The 21,562-nt window shown below is 36.3% G+C and overlaps 1 protein-coding gene across 2 annotated transcripts in view; it reads left to right on the forward strand.

Moving 5' to 3' along the window:
• DPP10 (dipeptidyl peptidase like 10) overlaps positions 1-21,562 on the forward strand; it is an 800,949-nt gene that overhangs the window by 414,623 nt on the left and 364,764 nt on the right. For both annotated transcript variants that reach the window (XM_070768724.1, XM_070768732.1), the window contains exon 5: positions 20,020-20,094. In XM_070768724.1, the coding sequence (XP_070624825.1) occupies positions 20,020-20,094 (75 nt within the window). The remainder of the gene's footprint in view (positions 1-20,019; positions 20,095-21,562) is intronic.

Consider the following 21,562-nt stretch of genomic DNA (forward strand, 5'->3'; position numbering starts at 1 on the left):
CTCACAACTGTTTATTTATAGATCAATATGAAATAGATTTGACTAGAACCAAGAGAAATTTTTGGACTTATCATGCATAGAGATAGCATCAGTTGATTTGCATACCACTGTATTATTTTTGTTTAATATTCACTTATTCTGCCACTGAGCATTTGGGGTAGGAGATAGATACAAATCTTTTTACCACCAAGAAATTAAGGAACTTATTTTCTATCCATGATAGAGTAAAGAGCTACCTGATGAAAAAAAACCAAAAGACAAAAAACAATGTTACAAGCAAATAATTGTTAGATAAAGATAACCAAAATGTCACCTCTTAAGATTTGAAATAAAGTAAAGTTTTTGGAAACTTCTGATCAGCCAGATGGTTTCACATACTGGCTATAATCATGGAAAACTTATTTGTTAAAAGTCTAGCTTCAGGTAAAGCATACAAAGATGGTAGAGTATTAAAACCCTAAGTTCACCTTCTCTCATGGGCATATCAAAGTTACAATTATTTATTGAACAAGCACTGATGAGAGAGACCAGAATCTACTAGAAAAGATCTTCCACAAGAAAGGATATAAAGAAGGAACCACAACAAGACAGGTAGGAAGGGCAGAGTTATAGCGTATATTCCAGACCCATTCCTCCAGGAGAATGATCCACAAATGAGAGAATAATTACAAATGCAGAAATTCTTCCCAATGAGAAAGGAATCTGAGTCCAACACTGGGCTCTCCAGCCTGGTGGTACTAAAGCAAAAAGTAGAGCCACCAAAATGTATGGGTTTATTTATACATTTATGCAAAACATATGTGTGAAATTCAGAGGAGCTTACTTTAGGAGATCCAGAGGACTGTGGAGCATAGGACTTCACTTACAAAGCGCATACATAGACAAAATCGCAAACATTGTGGGACCCAGGGCAGAAGCAGTAGTTTGAGGGGATCCTAGGTCAGACCTATCTGCTGATCTTTTGAGAGTCTCCTGGAGAGGCAGGAGGCAACTGGAGCTCACTCTGAGGATATAGGTACTGGCAAGAGCCATTTTGGGGAGCTCCTTCTACCAGGTGGATACTGATGCTATCAAAGGACATCTTGGAATCTTCCCTCTAGCTTTTTTAAACAAGACCCTGGCTTGCCCCCACCTACCAGCCCATAGATACCAGTACTGGAACCCCTCAGGACAAGCAACCAGCTGGGCAGGGAGGCAGTCCCACCTACCAGCAGGCAGGCTGCCTTGAGACTTCTTGAGCCCATACCAGCCCTGGAGAGGACCCTGTCCACCACAGGGTCCATGAAGAATACTCATAAATCAGTACACAGGTACTAGATCAACGACCCCCAGGAGGGCCCTGCAGCCAGAGACCATGGGACACTGCTTTATCCATCGGTGGGCATGAATGGTCCCTAGAACCTTCTGGGCCCTGGGCCCTCCCAGCAGCCATCCAGTTCTAACTTTGTGGTCAGCCTCATTCACTAGCAGTTCAACACCAACACCCTAGGACCCAGCTCAGTCTTCCAGCAGATGGCACTAGCCCTTGGACCTGGCTTTATCCATGATGGGTGAGCACTTTGTACTCCTCTGCCAGCTGCCCCACTCTCCAATGACCAGTACCAGCTTTGGGATACCCTAGAACCTGTGGCCAGTCATGTAAGGAACCAGCCTAACCCACCAGCAGGCCAACACTAAATCCAAGAAAGCCAAAAGCCCTAAAGCCATCCGCCTAGAACCTAGCACTGCCCTGGAGTATGCCAGCACTAGCACTGGATTCCACAGCCAGCCACCATGTGACTGGGCTCCACAGTGGCTGTCAGTCTTTTGTACAAGACAGGGGACTGGCAACCAATCATACCAAGGGCTAGCACACTTACCATACTGCCTAAAGTAGGCCACCATGAGAGAAGGACCCACATAGCCCACATAGGGGCACCCCAAGAGCATAGAGCTCCAATGACCAGAGGGGAATGTGCTGCTGAGATGCAGGATGTCTACCTCCTACAAAAGACCACTTCCAAGGCCACTTTTCCAACTTTCCAAGGTCAGGAAACCTAACCAACATACTAGAAAGAGAAACAGCAAATTAGGGAAATGGGCAAAGTAACAGAGGAACAAGTTCTAAACAAAAGAACAAGACAGAACCCCAGAGGAACTGAGTGAAGTGGATAGAGATATATGGTCTAATAGATAAAGAGTTCAAGATAATTACAATAATCAACAAACTTGAGAGAAGAATTGATGAAGAATGAAAAGTTAGACGTTTTAACAGTGTACGAAAGTACTGGATTGGCCAGAACGTTTGGGTTTTTTAGAAAAATGTTATGGGAAAACCCTAACAAACTTTCTGGGTAATCCAATATAAAGAAGAACCAAATAGAGATGAAGAATACAGTACTGAAAAAAATACACTAAAAGGAATAAACCATAAGTTAAGTGATGCAGAGGAACAGATCAACAAGTAGGAAGACTGAGTAGTGGAAACCACTAAGGATGAAAAGAAAAAAGAAAAAAAAAGAGATAAAAAAGAAATAAGGACAGTTTAAGAGGCCTCTGGTACAATGTTAAGCATAGTACCATTGATGTTATAGGGGTCCTAAAGAAGAAGAATTAGAGAAAGGGTCAAAGGACAGGTCTGAGGACATGATAGCTTAAAACTTCCGTAACCTGAGAAAGGAATCAGACACCCACATCCAGGAAACACAGTCTCAAACAGGATAAACCCAAAGAGAACCACATTAAGACACACTGAAACTAAAATGGCGAAGTTAAAGAGAGGAATATTAAAAACAGCAGAGGCAAAGAACAAGTTATGTGCATGGCAACTCTTACTAGGCTCTTAGTTATTTCAGCAGAAACTCTGCAGGTAGGAAGGGTGGCAGAATATATTTAAAGTAATACAAGTGAAAAATCTACAACCAAGGAAACTACCCAGCAACAGTTTCATTCAAACTTGAAGGAGAGATCAAAAATTTTAGACAGCAGAAGTTAGAACTATAGCATCACCAAGCCAGCTTTACAAAAAGTGTTAATGAGACTAATCTAAGTGAAAAAGAAAAGGTCTCAACGAGAAACATGAACATTATGAAAGGAAAAACTTCCTTAGTAAGGCCAAATACACAGTAAATATATTTTGGATATTAACTCCTATCAGTCATGTCATTTGCAAATATTTTCACCCATTCGGTAGATTGCCTTTTCATTTTGTTAGTGCTTTTATTTGGTGTCTGAAAGCTTTTAAGTTTAATTAGGTCCCATTTGTTTATTTTTGCTTTTGTTTCCTTTGCCTGAGGAGACAGATTCCCTAAGAAATATTGCTATAATTTCCATCAAAGAAATTATATATCTGCCTATATTTTCTTCCAGGTGGTTATGGGTCTTGCATTGAGGTCTTTAATCCATCTTGAGTTTATGTTTGTATATGGTATGAGGAAATATTCTACTTTCATTCTTTCATATGTAACTGTTTGGTTTTCCCAGCACCACTTATTGAAAAAGCTGTCTTTTCTCCATTGCCTATTCTTGCCTCCTTTGTTGTTGATTAATTGACCACAAGTTTGTGGGTTTCTTTCTGGGCTGTGTATTCCATTCCATGGATGTGTGTGTCTACTTATGTGTCAGCATATGTTATTTTCATTACTATAGCTTTGTAGTATAGTCTGAAATCAGGGAACTTGGTTATTGCTGCTTTGTATTTTTTTCTCAAGATTGCTTTGGCAATTTGAGGTCTTTTGTAGTTCCATATAAATTATAGGATTATATGTTTTAGTTCTGTGAGAAATGTCATGGATATTCTGATAGGGATTCCATTAAATCTGTAAATTGCTTTGGGTAGTATGGGAATTTTAACAATATTAATTCTTCTGATCCTTGAACATTGGATATTTTTTCATTTCTTTGTATCATTTTCAATTTTCTTTATCAGTGTTTTATACTTTTCACAGTGTAGGTCTTTCAAGTCCTTGGTTAAGTTTTTTTCCTCAGTATTGTATTCTTTTTGATGTGATTTTTAAATGGGATTGCTTTCTTGCTTTCTGTTTCCTTTAGTTCATATTTGTATATAGAAAAGCAACAGATTTCTGTGTATTATTCTTATATCCTACAGCCTTACTGCATTTATTTACTAGCTCTAAATTTTTTTGGTGAATATTTCAGGGCTTTCTATATACAGGCTCATGCCATCTGCAAATAGTGACAGTTTTATTCCTTCCATTCCAGTTTGGGCACTTTTTCTTGCCTGATTGATGTGGCTAGGATTTCCAATACTATGTTAATTAGAAGTGAGTGTTGGCATTCTTGTTTTATTCCTGATTTTAGAGGAAAAGCTTTCCAATTTACACTGTTACGTATGATGTGGGTTTGTCATAAATGTCCTTTTTTATGTTGAGGTATGTTCCATTTGGACTTCTCAGGTGGAGCCAATGGTAGAATCTGCCTGCCAACGTAGGAGACTAAAAGATGTCAGTTCAACCCCTTGGTTGGGAATATCCCCTGGAGAAAGGCATGGCAACCCCCTAAAGTGTTCTTGCCTGGAGAATCCCATGGATGGAGGAGCCTGGTGGGCTACAGTTTATAGGGTTCGCAAAGAGTCTGAAGCAATAGGCACGACTGAAGCAACTGAGCATACAAGCACGCACGTTCCATCTACATATTCTATTCTTACCAAAAGTAATAGTAAATACAAATTCAGTTTATATAGATAATCTTACAGCTTTATATATACTTATATATTTAGTAAAAAAAAAAAGAAGGCAAATAAATTCACATTGTTAGTTCTGTTTTTTGGGAACAAAGCATTTATTTTTACAATCTCTCATTTAGTGTAATATTGTTTTTACAGTCATATGGCTTTCTTCTTATTCTTTGTCTCATAATTTATATGTGTTCATTAAATATTAACAATTGATATTTTGTAAAATTAGTATAAAGAATATATTACTTTTAGTCTTCCTCATTGACATTTTAAAGATGACATAGTGAAAATATGGTTGGAAAATATATACAGTATATTGGCTTATCCAATAAGACGGTCACTAGCCACATATGACTATTTAAAATCTAATAAAGTTAAAAACTCTATTTTTTAGTTACAACAGTCACATTTCAAACATTCAATATCCAAGTGTAACCAGTGGCTACCAATTTGGATAATGCTCATACTGAGCCTTTCCATTATCATAGAAAGTTCTGGTATTATTGTTGTTGTTCAGTTGCTCAGTTGTGTGGACTACAGAACGCCAGGCTTCCCTTGTCCTTCACCATCTCCTGGAGCTTGGTGAAACTCATGTCCCTTGAGTCAGTGATACCATTGAACCATCTCGCCCTCTGTCATCCCCTCTTCACCTGCCTTCAATCTTTCCCAGCATCTAGATCTTTTCTAATGAATCAGCTCTTCATATCAGGTGTCCAAAGTATTGGCTTCAACTTCAGCATCAGTCCTTCCAATGAATATTCAGGATTGATTGGTTTGATCTCCTTGCAGTCCAAGGGACTCTCAAGTGTCTTCTCCAACACCACAGTTCAAAAGCATCAATTCTTCAGCACTCAGCCTTCTTTGTAGTTCAACTCTCACATCCATACATAACTACTGGAAAAACCACATCATTGACTAGATGGATCTTTGTTGGCAAAGTAATGTCTCTGCTTTTTAATATGCTGTCTAGGTTTGTCATAGCTTTTCTTCCGAAGAGCAAGCCTCTTTTAATTTCCTGACTGCAGTAACCATCTGCAGTGATTCTGGAGCCCAAGAAAATTGTCTCTCACTGTTTGCATTGTTCCCCATCTATTTGCAATAAAGTGATGGGACCAAATGCCATGATCTTCGTTTTTTGAATGTTGCGTTTTAAGCCAGCTTTTTCACTCTCCTCTTTTACCTTCATCAAGGTGCTCTTTAGTTCCTCTTCACTTTCTGCCATAAGGGGTGGTTTCATCTGCATTTCTGAAGTTATTAATATTTCTTCCTGCCATCTTGATTCCAGCTTGTGCTTCATTCAGCCTGGCATTTCAAATGATGTACTCTGCATATAAGTTAAATAAGCAGGGTGACAATGCAGCCTTGATGTACTCCTTTCCCAATTTGGAACCAGTCTTTTGTTCTGTCTGGTTCTAACTGTTGCTTCTTGAACTGCATACAGGTTTTGCAGGAGGAAGGTAAGGTGGTCTGATATTCCCATACTTAATAAAGATAAAATTTTCCCTCAATATTACATTTTGAGGGTAGCAATGTATCTATTTGTTCAGTTCAGTTCCTCAGTCATGTTCTACTCTTTGTGATCCCATAGACTGCAGCATGCCAGGCTTCCCTCTCCATCACCAACTCCCAGAGCTTGCTCAAACTCTTGTCCATTGAATCAGTGATGCCATCCAAGATATTTGCACCTATCATAAATTTCTCCAGAAATGTGTCTATGATCTGTACATAAACAATATATCTCAAATATGTATATATTTATGTGTGTAAGTGTTAATTTCCACAGCATGGATGATTACCTTTTTCATCCACTTAATAGTATAAATTGAAGATCTTTTTTTATGATGCCTTTTTTTTCCCTCTGATATGATTTAGTGAGTTCATAGAATTCCCTTGCATAATGTACTACCATATATTCATTTCCTATTATATTCCTGTAAATATACTTGACAGTCATCTTTGAAATATATTTGTGGGCTAAATTCATAGCAGTATGTTAAAAAAAAAAGTTTATTTGAAATTTAATAGACAGTATTAAATTGTGGTAAGCAAGTCCACCAATGTTATATGATACTGCCTGTTAATCTACTCTGGCCATCACTAAGTATTGCCAACATGTTAACCATTATCACTTTGGCTGATGAAAAATAGTAATTAATTTTATATGGATTTGTGGTTATTTAATTATGAGTGAGACTGAGCATTATTTTGTCATATGTGCATTGACAATCGATTCATTTTGTCTATGAATTCCTTTTCATAAGTTTTTAAAATTGGGACTTAGAAGTGACACCCATGTGGCAAAACTTTAAATATTTCTACTTACCTTGAATCATACTGGAATGATTCATTCACCACCATCTAGAAAGTTCAGTGAAAGTTTTTTTGTATTACATAGGTCTTATTCAGTTCAATTCAGTTCAGTGGCTCAGTCATGTCCAACTTTTTGTGACCGCATGGACTGCAGCATGCCAGGCTTCCCTGTCCATCACCAACTCCTGGAGCTTACTCAAACTCGTGTCTATTGAGTTGGTGATACCATCTAAGCATCTCATCCTCTGCTGTCCTCTTCTCCTCTTGCCTTCAATCTTTCCCAGCATCAGTTTCTTTTCCAAGGACCTGTATCTGTCATTAACTGGTGGAAGAAGGAATGAATCACAAGTATTAGTGAAGGAAGAGCAATGGGAGGATTCGCGAGTAAATGTTTATAATGACCTCATTTAACTTTAAATATTTATTTAACAAAACAATCAGCTGCCCTATAAAGTGTTAGAAGTATATACCTTAATTTTTCTCTCAGTTGTCAAAGTGAAATAAAATTAATACTAAAAAAAGAAATAGGCAAACTGAACACACTCTTCATGCTTTGAGCTTAATGTAACCCTGAAAATGTGTTAAAAAGAAAAAAGAATTGATCTTTGCATTCTATACATTTTGTTAAAAATATTGAAGCTATTAATAAACATTTCTGATAAAGGGGACAATGCAAGAAGTAACATGGATTTTGGTCATTAAAATGCAAAATTAGTAAATGACAATTCATTTTTCTATCTATGCTTATGGCATCCCACTCCAGTACTCTTGCCTGGAGAATCCCATGGGCGGAAGAGCCTGGTAGGCTGCAGTCCATGGGGTCGCGGAGGGTCGGACACGACTGAGTGACTTCACTTTCACTTTTCACTTTCATGCATTGGAGAAGGAAATGGCAACCCACTCCAGTGTTCTTGCCTGGAGAATCCCAGGGACCGGGAGCCTGGTGGGCTGCCATCTATGGGGTCGCACAGAGTCAGACACGACTGAAGTGACTTAGCAGTGTTTTTTTTTTGGTGCATGCATAACAGCTGCTAAGCACAGTTGAGGAGATCCAGAAGTGTTTCCAATTGAGACTATTAGATGATATAAAAAACTGTTTCTTTAGATCTTGGAATTTAGGCTCAAGACATTGATCAGGAGGTAGCCTCTAATTGTTCCTTATTGTCATTCCATGGGATTTGCTTTGATTACAGGACATTTTTCTATCCCCAAGTAAGCAGAAAGTTCTGTGTCACCACGGACGTAAATCTGAAATTACTCTTTTCTTTTACTATTGTCCTTTGATTTGGCAGATTAGGGCCATTTATATTATATCTGCTTATTAAATGGATACTGAAAAAGAAGGAAGTGGAGAATCAACTTATTATGATTCCAGAGCAGGAGGAGAAATAATACATCTGTTAATATACTCAAGAAACACTTTGTTCAAAACTGAAAACCTGAATCTTGTTACTCTTTGGTTTTTCATATGAGTTGCATATTCAGATTCTGCCTCCGAATTGTCATATTCTATGGTTTTTGTTATTTGTATCCTGTATCTATTATAATCTGTGAAGATCATTAGTTAGTTGAAAAATATTAGTGTGTAATTAATATAACAACTCTTCCTATTTAATTGAAAAAATAAGCTAAAAATATAAAAACACAGTTCACAAAAGAAACACAGAAACACATATCATTGATAAATAAATAAATACTTAACATAATTTACAAACAGAAAAAGGATAGTCAAGAAAGAGATAGTATTCTGTACCTATCCCACTGGCAAAGTTTAACTCTGACGTCCCCAAGAATTGAAAAGAATGTGGAAAACAGGGCCTCTTAATCATTGCTGACAGGAGGGTAATTTGTGTTTTTACTTTGGGTAACAGTTTGTCATTTTGTGTGAAGTAAAACATTCACACACCCTACAACCCACGCATTTCTCACTTTCTATTAATAGGCATTTCTAATAAAGTGAAAAATAAAGAATTACTTTCAGGTTTGGAACATTAAAGTGAAATTTAATGAACAAATGGCAGCTCAACTTTTCAACTAATTCCCTCTGGAAAATATTTTTATATCCTTGAGTTTTTGTTGAATGTCTAACTCAGTTTGGTTATATATATGTTTACCTAAATGACACATTTTTTTAGTCTTAGTTGGTTTTGAACTTTTAATAGAGGCATCAGATGGTCCATGATATTATGCATCCTACTTAAATGTCCTCAGCATTCTGTTACAGATTCATGCATATTTACATTTAGTTGTAGTTCACTGACTTTTATAGGCTATTATATTATTTTATGTTATTTTCCTATTGTTATCTGGTTTGTCATTATTTCTGTAGATTATAACATATTTGCTGTGTATATGATATTTAAGTTTAACTGGGCATCCTGTGTTTTTACAGGTTAAATCTCTTGTGAACAACACTTAGTTAAGTGAAAGTGAAAGTTGCTCAATTTGTCCGTCTCTTTGGACCCCCTGGACTATACAGTCCATGAAAATCTCCAGGCCAGAATACTGGGGTGGGTAGCCTTTCCCTTCTCCAAGGGATCTTCCTAACCCAGGGGTCAAACTCAGGTCTGACAGAAAAGTTATTAGTCTAATTCCATGTATTGAAAGTCTATTAAGATGAAAACAGCAAATAAATGTTACACTATTTATATATTATGATTTTATCAAAGATAGAAAATAAGAGAAAGTAGATATCGAACTTGATATTGTTAAAGAATATACCAGAATACATTAAATCTCAACAAATAATTTTCTTTTTCATTACTAACCTATGTTCTCTTATTTTCTTTGAAATTACTTATGGCAATGCTAAACTAATGATGTCATACCAACTTATGATCATGTCTCAAGAAAATTTAATTTTTACAGCATTAGTATTATCCTATGTTTTCCTCATATTGAAAGATTTAGCCAAGTTAATTTTTTTATGAAGCAATATTGGTCTTTATATTTTCTTTCTAGAAATGTAAAAATTGCATAGTTTTTGGTAACCATACCCTGGCCTATGTCAGATATGAAATCATATCACTGACAAAAATACTTGAAATGTCTATATCATATTTTAAAATATTAACTCTATTAACTACAGTTTTCTTTCTAATATTTACCTAATGGAATATTAGCAAAAATTGTACTTAAGTAATTTGCTACTGGAGGAGTCTAATCAACCTAACTTATAAACATTATATTGAATAAATCATATTAGACCATGATTAGGAAAACTTATCCAGAAATCCTAATGTGATATATTATTAGGATTCCATAACTTTTCTATCTACTGTATTTTTAATACAATTAGTATGTTATATTCTTTGCCTGAATATAATAGCATCCATTTAAAAAATACGTTTGAAATATTGTGATTAGGAAATATTAAGACAAGAAGAATCAGAGTAGCACAGCTGACTTCAGAAAAATAATTTGCATATTTTGTAATTTATAGTCTCTCTATACTTTCTCCAGCTTCAGTTCAGTTCAGTTCAGTTCAGTCTCTCAGTCGTGTCCAACTCTTTGCGACCCCATGAGTCGCAGCACGCCAGACCTCCCTGTCCATCACCAACTCCCAGAGTTCACTCAAACTCACGTCCATCGAGTTGGTGATGCCATCCAGCCATCTCATCCTCTGTCGTCCCCTTTTCCTCTTGCCCCCAATCCCTCCCAGCATCAGAGTCTTTTCCAATGAGTCAATTCTTTGCATGAGGTGGCCAAAGTACTGGAGTTTCAGCTTTAGCATCATTCCTTCCAAAGAAATCCCAGGGCTGATCTCCTTTAGAATGGACTGGTTGGATCTCCTTGTAGTCCAAAGGACTCTCAAGAGTCTTCTCCAACACCACAGTTCAATTCTCCAGCTTAAACTTTCCTAATTTATTGTATTCTTGAGTGGAGGAATACTGACATTCTTTTCTAAGTCACCTAGTTGTCCCTGTTTTAAGTTATTAATAGAACTCAGAAACCATTAGCTGTCATCTTCTATTAAAGATAAAATATTGTTTTTTAAATGTTTTAGTGTATGGAATATGATCCAAATCAATAGAGTATTAATTGGCTGTTCATGTTTATTGAGCAATAAAGATATATGTGAGGCATTCTGCATGAGTTAGTAAGTACTGATTTAATAGTCTTAAGAGCTACCTACTGGTGCCATGGCATTTTCGTCATTGAGTATTTTAATAAACTATTCTAGTATCTATAAAATGCAAGTTTCCAAGAAAAAAAGAGTGACCATATTTTATGTTTATACAAGATGAATGTCCTAGATATCACAAAGAAATATAGTTCAAACACTCTTCTAAGTAATTGGGTAGCTAAGAAAAGACAACATTAAAAAATACAATAATGGTCTGATTTTTTTAAATCTTTGCATATAAACACAGTTATGGTGGTAACAAACAATCATGTTTTTATTTAGATCTGCAAGATAGAAGGTAATCTCTTTGCCTCTTCCTTGTTCCTTTTATTTGAAGTTAGGCAGAGAAAGAGAGCCCATCTTTGGTATCACATAATAGACTACAATTTGGTTTGTATTCTTTTCTGCCTTCTCTCAGTCCTCTTTCCCTTTTAATCAATGACATAGTAACCATTTCTCTCCTGCCATTCACTTAAGTTCAACTGGCTTTTTGAAATCTTTCCTTATGCTCATTTCACAATCACTTATAGCCTACATTGCCAAAGAAACTTTTTCAAAACATTTGAAAATGTAATATTTTATTTTCTTCTAGAATAAGAGATGACTTTTCAAAGCATTTTCGTCAGTTATTAAAATGATCAGTTTAAAATTAAATTAGATAATTAGGGACATTATAGCCAAATAATTTAACATAAGGGGTATTTGTGTTTATGTGTGTGTAGTCATTTTGGTTGGACGAGGTGAAGAGAGCAGAAAATAAAAAAAGACCATACGGTTCTTAAAGACTTGTTTTCTTGTTTTTATCATTCTATATTTGTTGAAAATGTACTCTTTTACACTCTAAGACTTAGTTGATTCTCCAGCTAAAGTTTTTAGATCAGTATTTTTGTTGTTGTTAAATAGAGATGCCTATGCATATGTTAGGACTTCCCAGATGGCACTACTGGTTTAAGAACCCACTTGTCAATGCAGGAGAGACGTAAGAGACACAGGTTTGATCCCTGGGTCGGAAAGATCCCCTGGAGGAGGGCCTGGCAACCTATTCCAGTGTTCTTGCCTGGAGAATCCCATGGACAGAGGAGCCTGGTAGGCTACAGTCTATAGGGTCACAAAAAGTTGGACACTACTGAAGCAACTTAACACTCATATATTTTATATGAGTGTTAACACTTAAATATTTTATATATAACACATATTTTATATAACACATATATTTTATATTTATATATAACACATATATTTTATATATAATATATATATATATTTACCACGTACATGTTATAAGATCTAGAATAATATTCACCTAAACTGTACAGATCTTATGCATCTGACATTTCTCAGTTTTAAAGTACCCAAGCTTTCTTACCAACTTTTGTTTTATTTTTAATTCAATCTCTGATTCTTCTCCTCTTGATTAGTCTTTTCTCATCCTTAAGTCACACAAATGCATATTTTATATTTTCTGGCACTTCTGACATTTAAGTTTGTGTTTAATGATTTCTTGCCATGATATTCAATATCTGACAACTTGGAATACCATCATTATCTATTTCTATCTCCAGTTATAATGTTTCTGACAAGAATGAATCATTGCAATGGAGCCTCTTAATAGGGGCATTACTGTGGCAATAGATGTAAATTGAGATTCCAAACAACCCAGAAGAGCAATCAGAAACAGTGATCAATGATGAGATGGACTGCACATATAATTATATACATGTGACTCAGATGAATTGCTTGTGCTGAAAAGGACAGAAAAGGCTTAAAGGGGGAGAATTAGAATGATCTTTGTGAGAAATAAAACTCAAATAAGGAGCAGGGAGAGGTGATGCTGTTACAGCAGGTGGGACAGATTGAACAATAATACAATAATAAAACACATTCAAAGAATAAAAGTAATAGTAAACATTACTCAAAATAACTGTATTGTTTCTGATCCACTCATGGTAAAACATGTTGTTTGATAATTTTTTCCTTTAATTTGGGAATTAATTTGCATTGGATGTAACCTTTTATGTAATATTCCATAAAGTCCCAAATATTTCATTTAAATTTCAGGCTTTTGCACAAAAATCTGAAATATCCCCTGTTAGGTTTCCACAGGGATTATAACCACAGCATTATCTAAAATTGATATGTCTAAAATTTTCCTTAAAATATGCCTGTTTTTTGCTTTTTCCCAACTGAAGTTGCAGTAGCAACATTAACCCATGGATTAAAAATGTGAAAACCCATATTTGTTTTGTAGTTTCTTTCCTTGGTTTTCAAATATAGTCATTAAATTATTTTGTTTTTATCAACCATCTCCCTTGCATATGTCCCCTTCTTTCTATGCTCTTGGCTCTTTCTAAACTTCTTGACATTGCTTATCTGGATGACAATGAGAACCTCTTACCAGATCTAATTGACCTCAAGATATCATTAGAACCAACTCATTTTCTTTTCCACCCAATTGTCAGAGGAATTATTCTAAATTCAAATCTGACTTTATTGCTTCCTTGGCTTTAAATTTCACCATTCATGGATTTAAATTTTACCATTCAGCACTAATCCATGGGGCTGGCCACACCTCTTTTAAAGCTTTGTGCATATTTTTGAAGATTGTTCTCATAATATAGTCTGCAATTTCATATAACTGGAAAACACTGGATTATGAAGTTTTCACTGACTTTACCACCAAGTATATGAAGTGTATACCATTCTTTTTTGTAACTCTCCCAGCATTGCCCCTCTGACCCCCACCTCACCTTTGTCCTTATGGCAGTTATTGCTTTACCAAAATTTAGCAAACTAGTAGCCCCTAGGCAAAATATGGTAGCCATATATATTTCAAAATACTGGGCTATAATTTTAAAATCTTATTGTGAATTATATTAGAACTACTGTATATAATTTCTTAAATGATAATGGTTATTGAAACCAAGGGGCTACTGCACCTTTAAACAACCTAGTCTAAGGGCTACTTGCCCGCTAGTCCATTTGGCCTCAGTGTATTCAGACATCCCTTTTCTATCACTACACACCCAGTCTTTTAAGTCATTTGGATTTTGGACTCCTGCTGTATCATGGAAAAGCACAGTTCTTATCTTATCCTGCCCAGTATAAGATGGGAAAATTTCCAATGACTTTGTTTTTCAACTTTGTAGCACCTTCAGTGTTTACCATGATGCTCATCTTATTTTGAACGTTCAGTAAGTTAGTTTTGGTACAGTTGAGTGATATACAGAATGAGGTACTACAGAATCTTCCCAAGCTGCCTGAAAGCATGCATTTGTTTCTCAACTTGATCAGATAGATGTCTTGTTTTCATTGTTATTAAATTAACAACCAGCATATCTGTTTTTCTGTTTCTCTCACCTGGCATGTCTTTAATTGAATGTTCCCAGATGGCAGAGTTCATGCATTTTAATGCTTTTTGTCCAAAAATGCACTAGTAAGCATCACTGCTGAATAATACCAATAAGCACATGTAGAAAATATCTCTGCATCCTTTTATTGCAATAGTAATGAAGTGATTAAATATATAGGTAACAAAATAGCATTATTGACAATAATAAACTTCCTAAAATGCTAATTTGAGGCCTTATCAATTTGAGAGTCAACTGGAACTATATTAATGTCTGTAATTAGGGTCAATATACACCAAGGAGTCTCTGGGGTCTGCTAGGAAGAATTAATCTCCCAGATGCAACAGATGATAACGTAAATGGCTTATGCTAAGAGGGATTTTTCCTGAGATTTCCATGTCCCTTAGCTAAGCAGCAAGAATGTCTGTCTTATACGTGTATCATCAGCAAGTCTCTTTGCAGCACCACCTGTGCACAGCTCTCTAAATTTAGAGAAGTTTCTAGAGCTTGGGCCTCTGAAAAGGTATTTGGAATGTTTCCCAGGTTGTATGCTGCATAAACTTGGAGGCAGTATAGTGATAATTAATAAAGTGCCAGACTAGATAATTGTAGGAACTGTAAAAGATACTAAAATGTTGTTACCAGGGGCTCAGATGCACCTGTGAACGTGTGAAGTTAATTTATGTGAGCAACATCATATGAGAGTGGATGGGGACAAGGGAGGTGAGATTTTCTTTAATTCAGACTTCAGACAGTGTGGCTCTCTAAAAAAAGAGAGAGAAAGGAGGAACGAGGGAAAGAAGGAGGAAAGAAGGAAAGAAGGAAAAAAGAGAGAGAGGGAGAGATGGAGGAAGGGAGGAAGGGAAGGAAGGAGGGTGGGAGGAAGGAAAGAGAGAAGGAATGAAAACAAAAAAGAACCTCCTGTTGGTGCAGGGCTTGTGAAAGGAGTTCCCCCTTCATTCTTTCATGATGTATACTTCTCTGTGACCTTGACAAAAGTTTAAGAACTGTTATAATTAAAGTTGTCTTATTCCCATTGGACTGGAATGATGGGTATTGCCCTTTTAACCAATTTTTAAATAACAATGAACCTCCTCATCTGTGTAACAATGCACCTCCTAATACTGCATTCCTGTAAGAGAGAGGACCTTGTGTTCTCTATGTGACTCTGAATTTCATACAGGCTAATATCCATGGTTTCTATGTACACTAAGTTAGTGAAAAAATTAGAATGAGGATACCTTCCTTACAGCTTTGTCATGGAAGGAGTGTTGAGAACTACAGAGTTCAAAGCAATTTCAGAGCTTATAATATGATAGATGATAGCTCTACTAATTGTGATGGTATCTCCTCTGTTGTGATTGTAGTTTGTTGTTATTTTCATTATTATTGAAATGGCTTTTTGAAAAAATGAAAAGCATATCTAGCTGAGAAATGAAAAAAACTATGTTATTTCAACAATTCTGTAGGTGTGTGTATAAGGGGGTGCTTTCCCCTGGCTCAGCAGCTAAAGAATCAGCCTGCAGTGCGGGAGACCAAGGAGATGTGGGCTGGATCCCTGGGTCAGGATGATACCATGGAGGAGGAAATGGCAACACACTCTATTATTCTTGCCTGGAGAATCCCATGGACAGAGGAGCCTGGCAGGCTACAGTCCAAAGTGTTGCAGAGTCAGACACCACTGAGTGACTAAGCACAGCACAGACTTACAATTCAATTCTTTCTGAGACTAATTACCCAGAGTTAGTGAAAAACCCACAGGTTAAAGACACAGTAACTGCCCCCAATTTGATAATGTGATAGAATGATACAGAAAGAGCTATAGTTATGATCACTGGTTTATTATAAAGAATACAAATGAAAAGCTAGATGAAGAGGTAAATAGGGTAAGTGAAGAAGGGTCCTAAGCGCAGACTCTGTCTCAGAGTTGAGACGCATCCTCTTCTGCTACACTGATATGTTTATTATCAAAGAAGCTTCTACAAATCTCATCATTCAGAGGCTTTCACTGAGATTTTGTTAGCTAGGACTGGTTGATTAAATTGCTGGCATTGTGATTAAACTTCATCTCCAGTGCTACCACCCTCCCTGACCTCCAAGTAGGGTCCAAAGTTCTACCCCTCTAATCAGGTGGTTGGTTCTTCTGGTGACCAGCCCCCATCCAGAAGCTATCGAGTCACTCTCCCCTCATGGAGTCATCTCATTCAAATCAGATCAGATCAGTCTCTCAGTCGTGTCCGACTCTTTGCGACCCCATGAATCGCAGCACACCAGGCCTCCCTGTCCATCACCAACTCCTGGAGTTCACTCTGACTCATGTCCATCGAGTCAGTGATGCCATCCAGCCATCTCATCTTCTGTCGTCCCCTTCTCCTCTTGCCCCCAATCCCTCCCAGCATCAGAGTCTTTTCCAATGAGTCAACTCTTCGCATGAGGTGGCCAAAGTACTGGAGTTTCAGCTTTAGCATCATTCCTTCCAAAGAAATCCCAGGGCTGATCTCCTTTAGAATGGACTGGTTGAATCTCCTTGCAGTCCAAGGGACTCAAGAGTTTTCTCCAACACCACAGTTCAAAAGCATCAATTCTTCAGCACTCAGCCTTCTTCACAGTCCAACTCTCATATCCATACATGACCACTGGAAAAACCATAGCCTTGACTAGACAAACCTTTGTTGGCAAAGTAATGTCTCTGCTTTTGAATATGCTATCTAGGTTGGTCATAAATTTCCTTCCAAGGAGTAAGTGTCTTTTAATTTCATGTCTGCAGTCACCAACCGCAGTGATTTTGTAGCCCAGAAAAATAAAGTCTGACACTGTTTCCTCATCTATTTCCCATAAAGTGATGGGACCGGATGCCATGATCTTCGTTTTCTGAATTTGAGCTTTAAGACAACTTTATCACTCTCCACTTTCACTTTCATCAAGAGGCTTTTTAGTTCCTCTTCACTTTCTGCCATAAGGGTGGTGTCATCTGCATATCTGAGGTTATTGATATTTCTCCCGGCAGTCTTGATTCCAGCTTGTGTTTCTTCCAGTCCAGCGTTTCTCATGATGTACTCTGCATATAAGTTAAATAAACAGGGTGACAATATACAGCCTTGACATACTCCTTTTCCTATTTGGAACCAGTCTGCTGTTCCATGTCCAGTTCTAACTGTTGCTTCCTGACCTGCATACAAATTTCTCGAGAGGCAGGTCAGGTGGTCTAGTATTCCCATCTCTTTCAGAATTTTCCACAGTTTATTGTGATCCACACAGTCAAAGGCTTTGGCATAGTCAAAAAAGCAGAAATAGATGTTTTTCTGGAACTCTCTTGCTTTTTTCATGATCCAGCAGATGTTGGCAATTTGATCTCTGGTTCCTCTGCCTTTTCTAAAACCAGCTTGAACATCAGGAAGTTCACAGTTCACATATTGCTGAAGCTTGGCTTGGAGAATTTTAAGCATTACTTTACTAGCATGTGAGATGAGTGCAATTGTGTGGTAGTTTGAGCATTCTTTGGCATTGCCTTTCTTTGGGATTGGAATGAAAACTGACCTTTTCCAGCCTTGTGGCCACTGCTGAGTTTTCCAAATTTGCTGGCATATTGAGTGCAGCACTTTCACAGCATCATCTTTCAGAATTTGGAATAGCTCAACTGGAATTCTATCACCTCCACTAGCTTTGTTTGTAGTGATGCTTTCTAAGGCCCACTGGACTTCACATTCCAGGATATATGGCTCTAGGTCAGTGATCACACCATTGTGATTATCTGGGTCGTGAAGATCTTTTTTGTACAGTTCTTCTGTGTATTCTTGCCATCTCTTCTTAATATCTTCTGCTTCTGTTAGGTCCATACCATTTCTGTCCTTTATCGAGCCCATCTTTGCATGAAATGTTCCTTTGGTATCTCTGATTTTCTTGAACAGATCTCTAGTCTTTCCCATTCTGTTGTTTTCCTCTATTTCTTTGCATTGATCGCTGAAGAATGCTTTCTTATCTCTTCTTGCTATTCTTTGGAACTCTGCATTCAGATGTTTATATCTAGTCATCTCATTAACTTTTATTATATATGGTCAAAGTGGACTAGTTATCAATAACAAAAGACCCTTCTATCACTCAAGAAATTCCAAGGATTTTATTGTTTAAATCATTTTTAAGAGATTTCAATTATTTATTTATCTGGTGGTGCTGCAGGTTATATGGGTTCTTAGTTTTCCAAACAGATCAAACCCATGCCCACTGCAGAGGAAACCTGGAGTATCAACTATCAGACCACCAGGGAAGTCCCCCAAGCATTTTAGAAGCTCTGTGTCAGGAGCCAGGAAAAAAGGCCAACTATATATTTCTATTATACCACAGTTTGCCAAATATTGGTTAGTCTGAGTTTCCTATCCTTTCCAATATGTTGAAAATTTGTAAGTACTAAAACCTTGACTTCATCCTTTTTTTGTTTTTTCTTGGAGAACTGTTGTGGAAACTGCCCTGTATACAATTATTTATACATGTATTTCTCTGCAAAAACCATTAAAAATTAGTTTGCTTTAAATCCATATAGAGTTTATTTTTTTGTTTGTATTTTGTAGGCTTTTGATGTGTCAACTCAATTTCCTTGCCTTCTCTAGATTTGAAGTTACATATAAACTCTACTTCAAATAAAACAATTTCCCCACTCTCTATTTATCCTTCACCTTATTTTCAATTCTTTTCAACATCAGATCTATTCAATGGTAAAATTAAGGGCTCAAAATAGAACATTTGTATCATAGTTGTTTATATACCATATAAACACATTTCAAGTTTGTATGAATTTGAAAGTCACTCAGTCGTGTCCGACTCTGCGATCCCATGGACTGTAGCCCACCTGGCTCCTCTGTGCATGGAATTCTCCAGGCAAGAATGCTGAAGTGGGCAGCCATTCTCTTCTCCAAGGGATCTTCCTAATCCAGGGATTGAACCCAGGTCCCCCACATCTAGGAGGACTCTTTACCGTCTAAGCCACCAGGGAAGCTGTATATGCCATATATATATACACATACATATATATATATATATATGGTAATCAAGATAATTAAAACATTTGTGTCTAAATCTGCTCCACTCTGGGAGTTTTCTTTAAGGAGATTTTGTCTTTAATACATGTCTTTTCAAAAATATAAATATATAACCAGTGATAAAACTAAAGTGCAAAGACAGAATATCATGACACCACAGAAGGCCACTATTTCTTTTCCTTTTCACTAATCCAGCATGCAAATATAAAAGCATTTTGATTACTTTGAAGAAATTCAATGATGTTTTGCTTTTGTTTCTATAATGAAAATATTAACTTAGTCTATAATGTTAAAATGTAGGGGACATATAGGGCAAATATTTTTCTTAATGAAATGTCTAATATAGGCTCTTCCAAGTTTTTATGTCCATCTGTGTGCATGACTATTTAGACTTAAAGTGTGAATGAGAGTGCTTATTTTACAGTATTATGAGGATAATGGAGATATTTTTAATATTTACATATCTAAATGCTTATTAACCTTTCTATTATTAAACATTTTAAAATAATTGTTTCTTTTTACTTTCAGGTAACCTTCAAAGCATCAAGACATTCAGTTTCACCAGATTTGAAATACGTTCTTCTGGCATATGATGTCAAACAGGTAAAGGAATGAACTTCTTTGCAAAAATGTTTTATTTGTGGTTCACTCAGGTAACAGTTCATAGTTTTTCATGTCATCTACTCAACTAGAGAAAATTTGGCATATCCAATAGCTACTGGTGATTATTGATGACTAAGATGGCACAAGAGAATTTTGGTGAGAGTGTCCTTTCTTTCATACCTAGCTAGTAAATTACTGGAGCAATCTGCTAGGTACTGGCTAGATACAAGGCCGTCTCTTTTAGTGGGGAGTGTGGCAGAACTCAGGAAATCCAAAAAATGGGAGCTTTTGATATTCCCACATAAGGCTTAATATCTACTTAACTGTCATATGTATACGTGGATTAAGGAATTTCCTAATAGCTGTTCCCTGAGCTGCAGTGTGTATTGTTGGAGGGGACTGGTGAAAACATTGATTCAGTTTATTGTCAATGGATTCTTTGTTGGTGTTTGAGCATAACCCTACAGTTGCAGAAAATTCTGAAAGTGGGATAAGGCAAAGAATCAATTCTGAATAAATAAAATGTTCTAACTGCAATTAGCATTTCATTATCCCATGTCAGCTCTATAGCACAATTAGAGTAATATGCATGGTTGTGGAGTATCTTATACTTAGATATAATTTGCATTGTTAAAAAGCAAAGTAAATGTTGAGAAGGCCGTTCAGCAGATTGGATTCTTTAGAGAATAAATGATTGGAAATTATTCAAGGAAGTTTTGTGTGGTTTAAGGCAGATAATAAAAATTTATAGACTTAAAGCAGAAAGCTTCATATAATGCATTGAAAGCCTTTGAGCACATGACAGTTTACAGTTCAAAGAACCCTCTCCTTGATGGTTTTAGTCTTTTGAAATATACATATGCTATACTTTTAGACAAGTTTATGTTTCTTATTTAAAAAAAGTAATTTATACTTCAAAAGGCAAGGAGATTGTAATCAGACATTTTTTTTATGTTATAAAATTTGACCCTTTTCCTTCACCTTTGTTCTGTGTTCTATTCATTGAAATTTTGAAAACCATTGAGGAAAAATGCTCGTTTCAGAAGCAAAAATAATACAATGTCCCCAAGTTTTTGAAATAATATTTATCTAAAGAGTTTTAATTAAAATGACTGCTACATAGCTTTCAGTAACTACCATAATTAAAGACATATAGAACTAGCAGAAGGATAAATACACAGATGAATGAAACAGAAAATAGAACTCAAAAACAGACACATCCAAATCTGCCTAACTGACTTTCGACAGAAGTACAAAAGCAATTCAGTGACAGAAAGATAGTACTTTCAACAAGTGGTCCTGAAGCAATTGGACATCCATGGGCAAATCAAGCAAGCAAAAGCCCCATAAATACATTGACTTAAGTTTCACATTATGTGAAATCTCAAAATGTATTATGGATTTAAATGTAAAATTTTAATCTATAAAACTTATAGAAAATACATAGCAGAAAATATTTCATATCTAT

This window comes from Bos indicus, chromosome 2 (genome assembly GCF_029378745.1).
Source record: "Bos indicus isolate NIAB-ARS_2022 breed Sahiwal x Tharparkar chromosome 2, NIAB-ARS_B.indTharparkar_mat_pri_1.0, whole genome shotgun sequence".
Classification (NCBI taxonomy): domain Eukaryota; kingdom Metazoa; phylum Chordata; class Mammalia; order Artiodactyla; family Bovidae; genus Bos; species Bos indicus.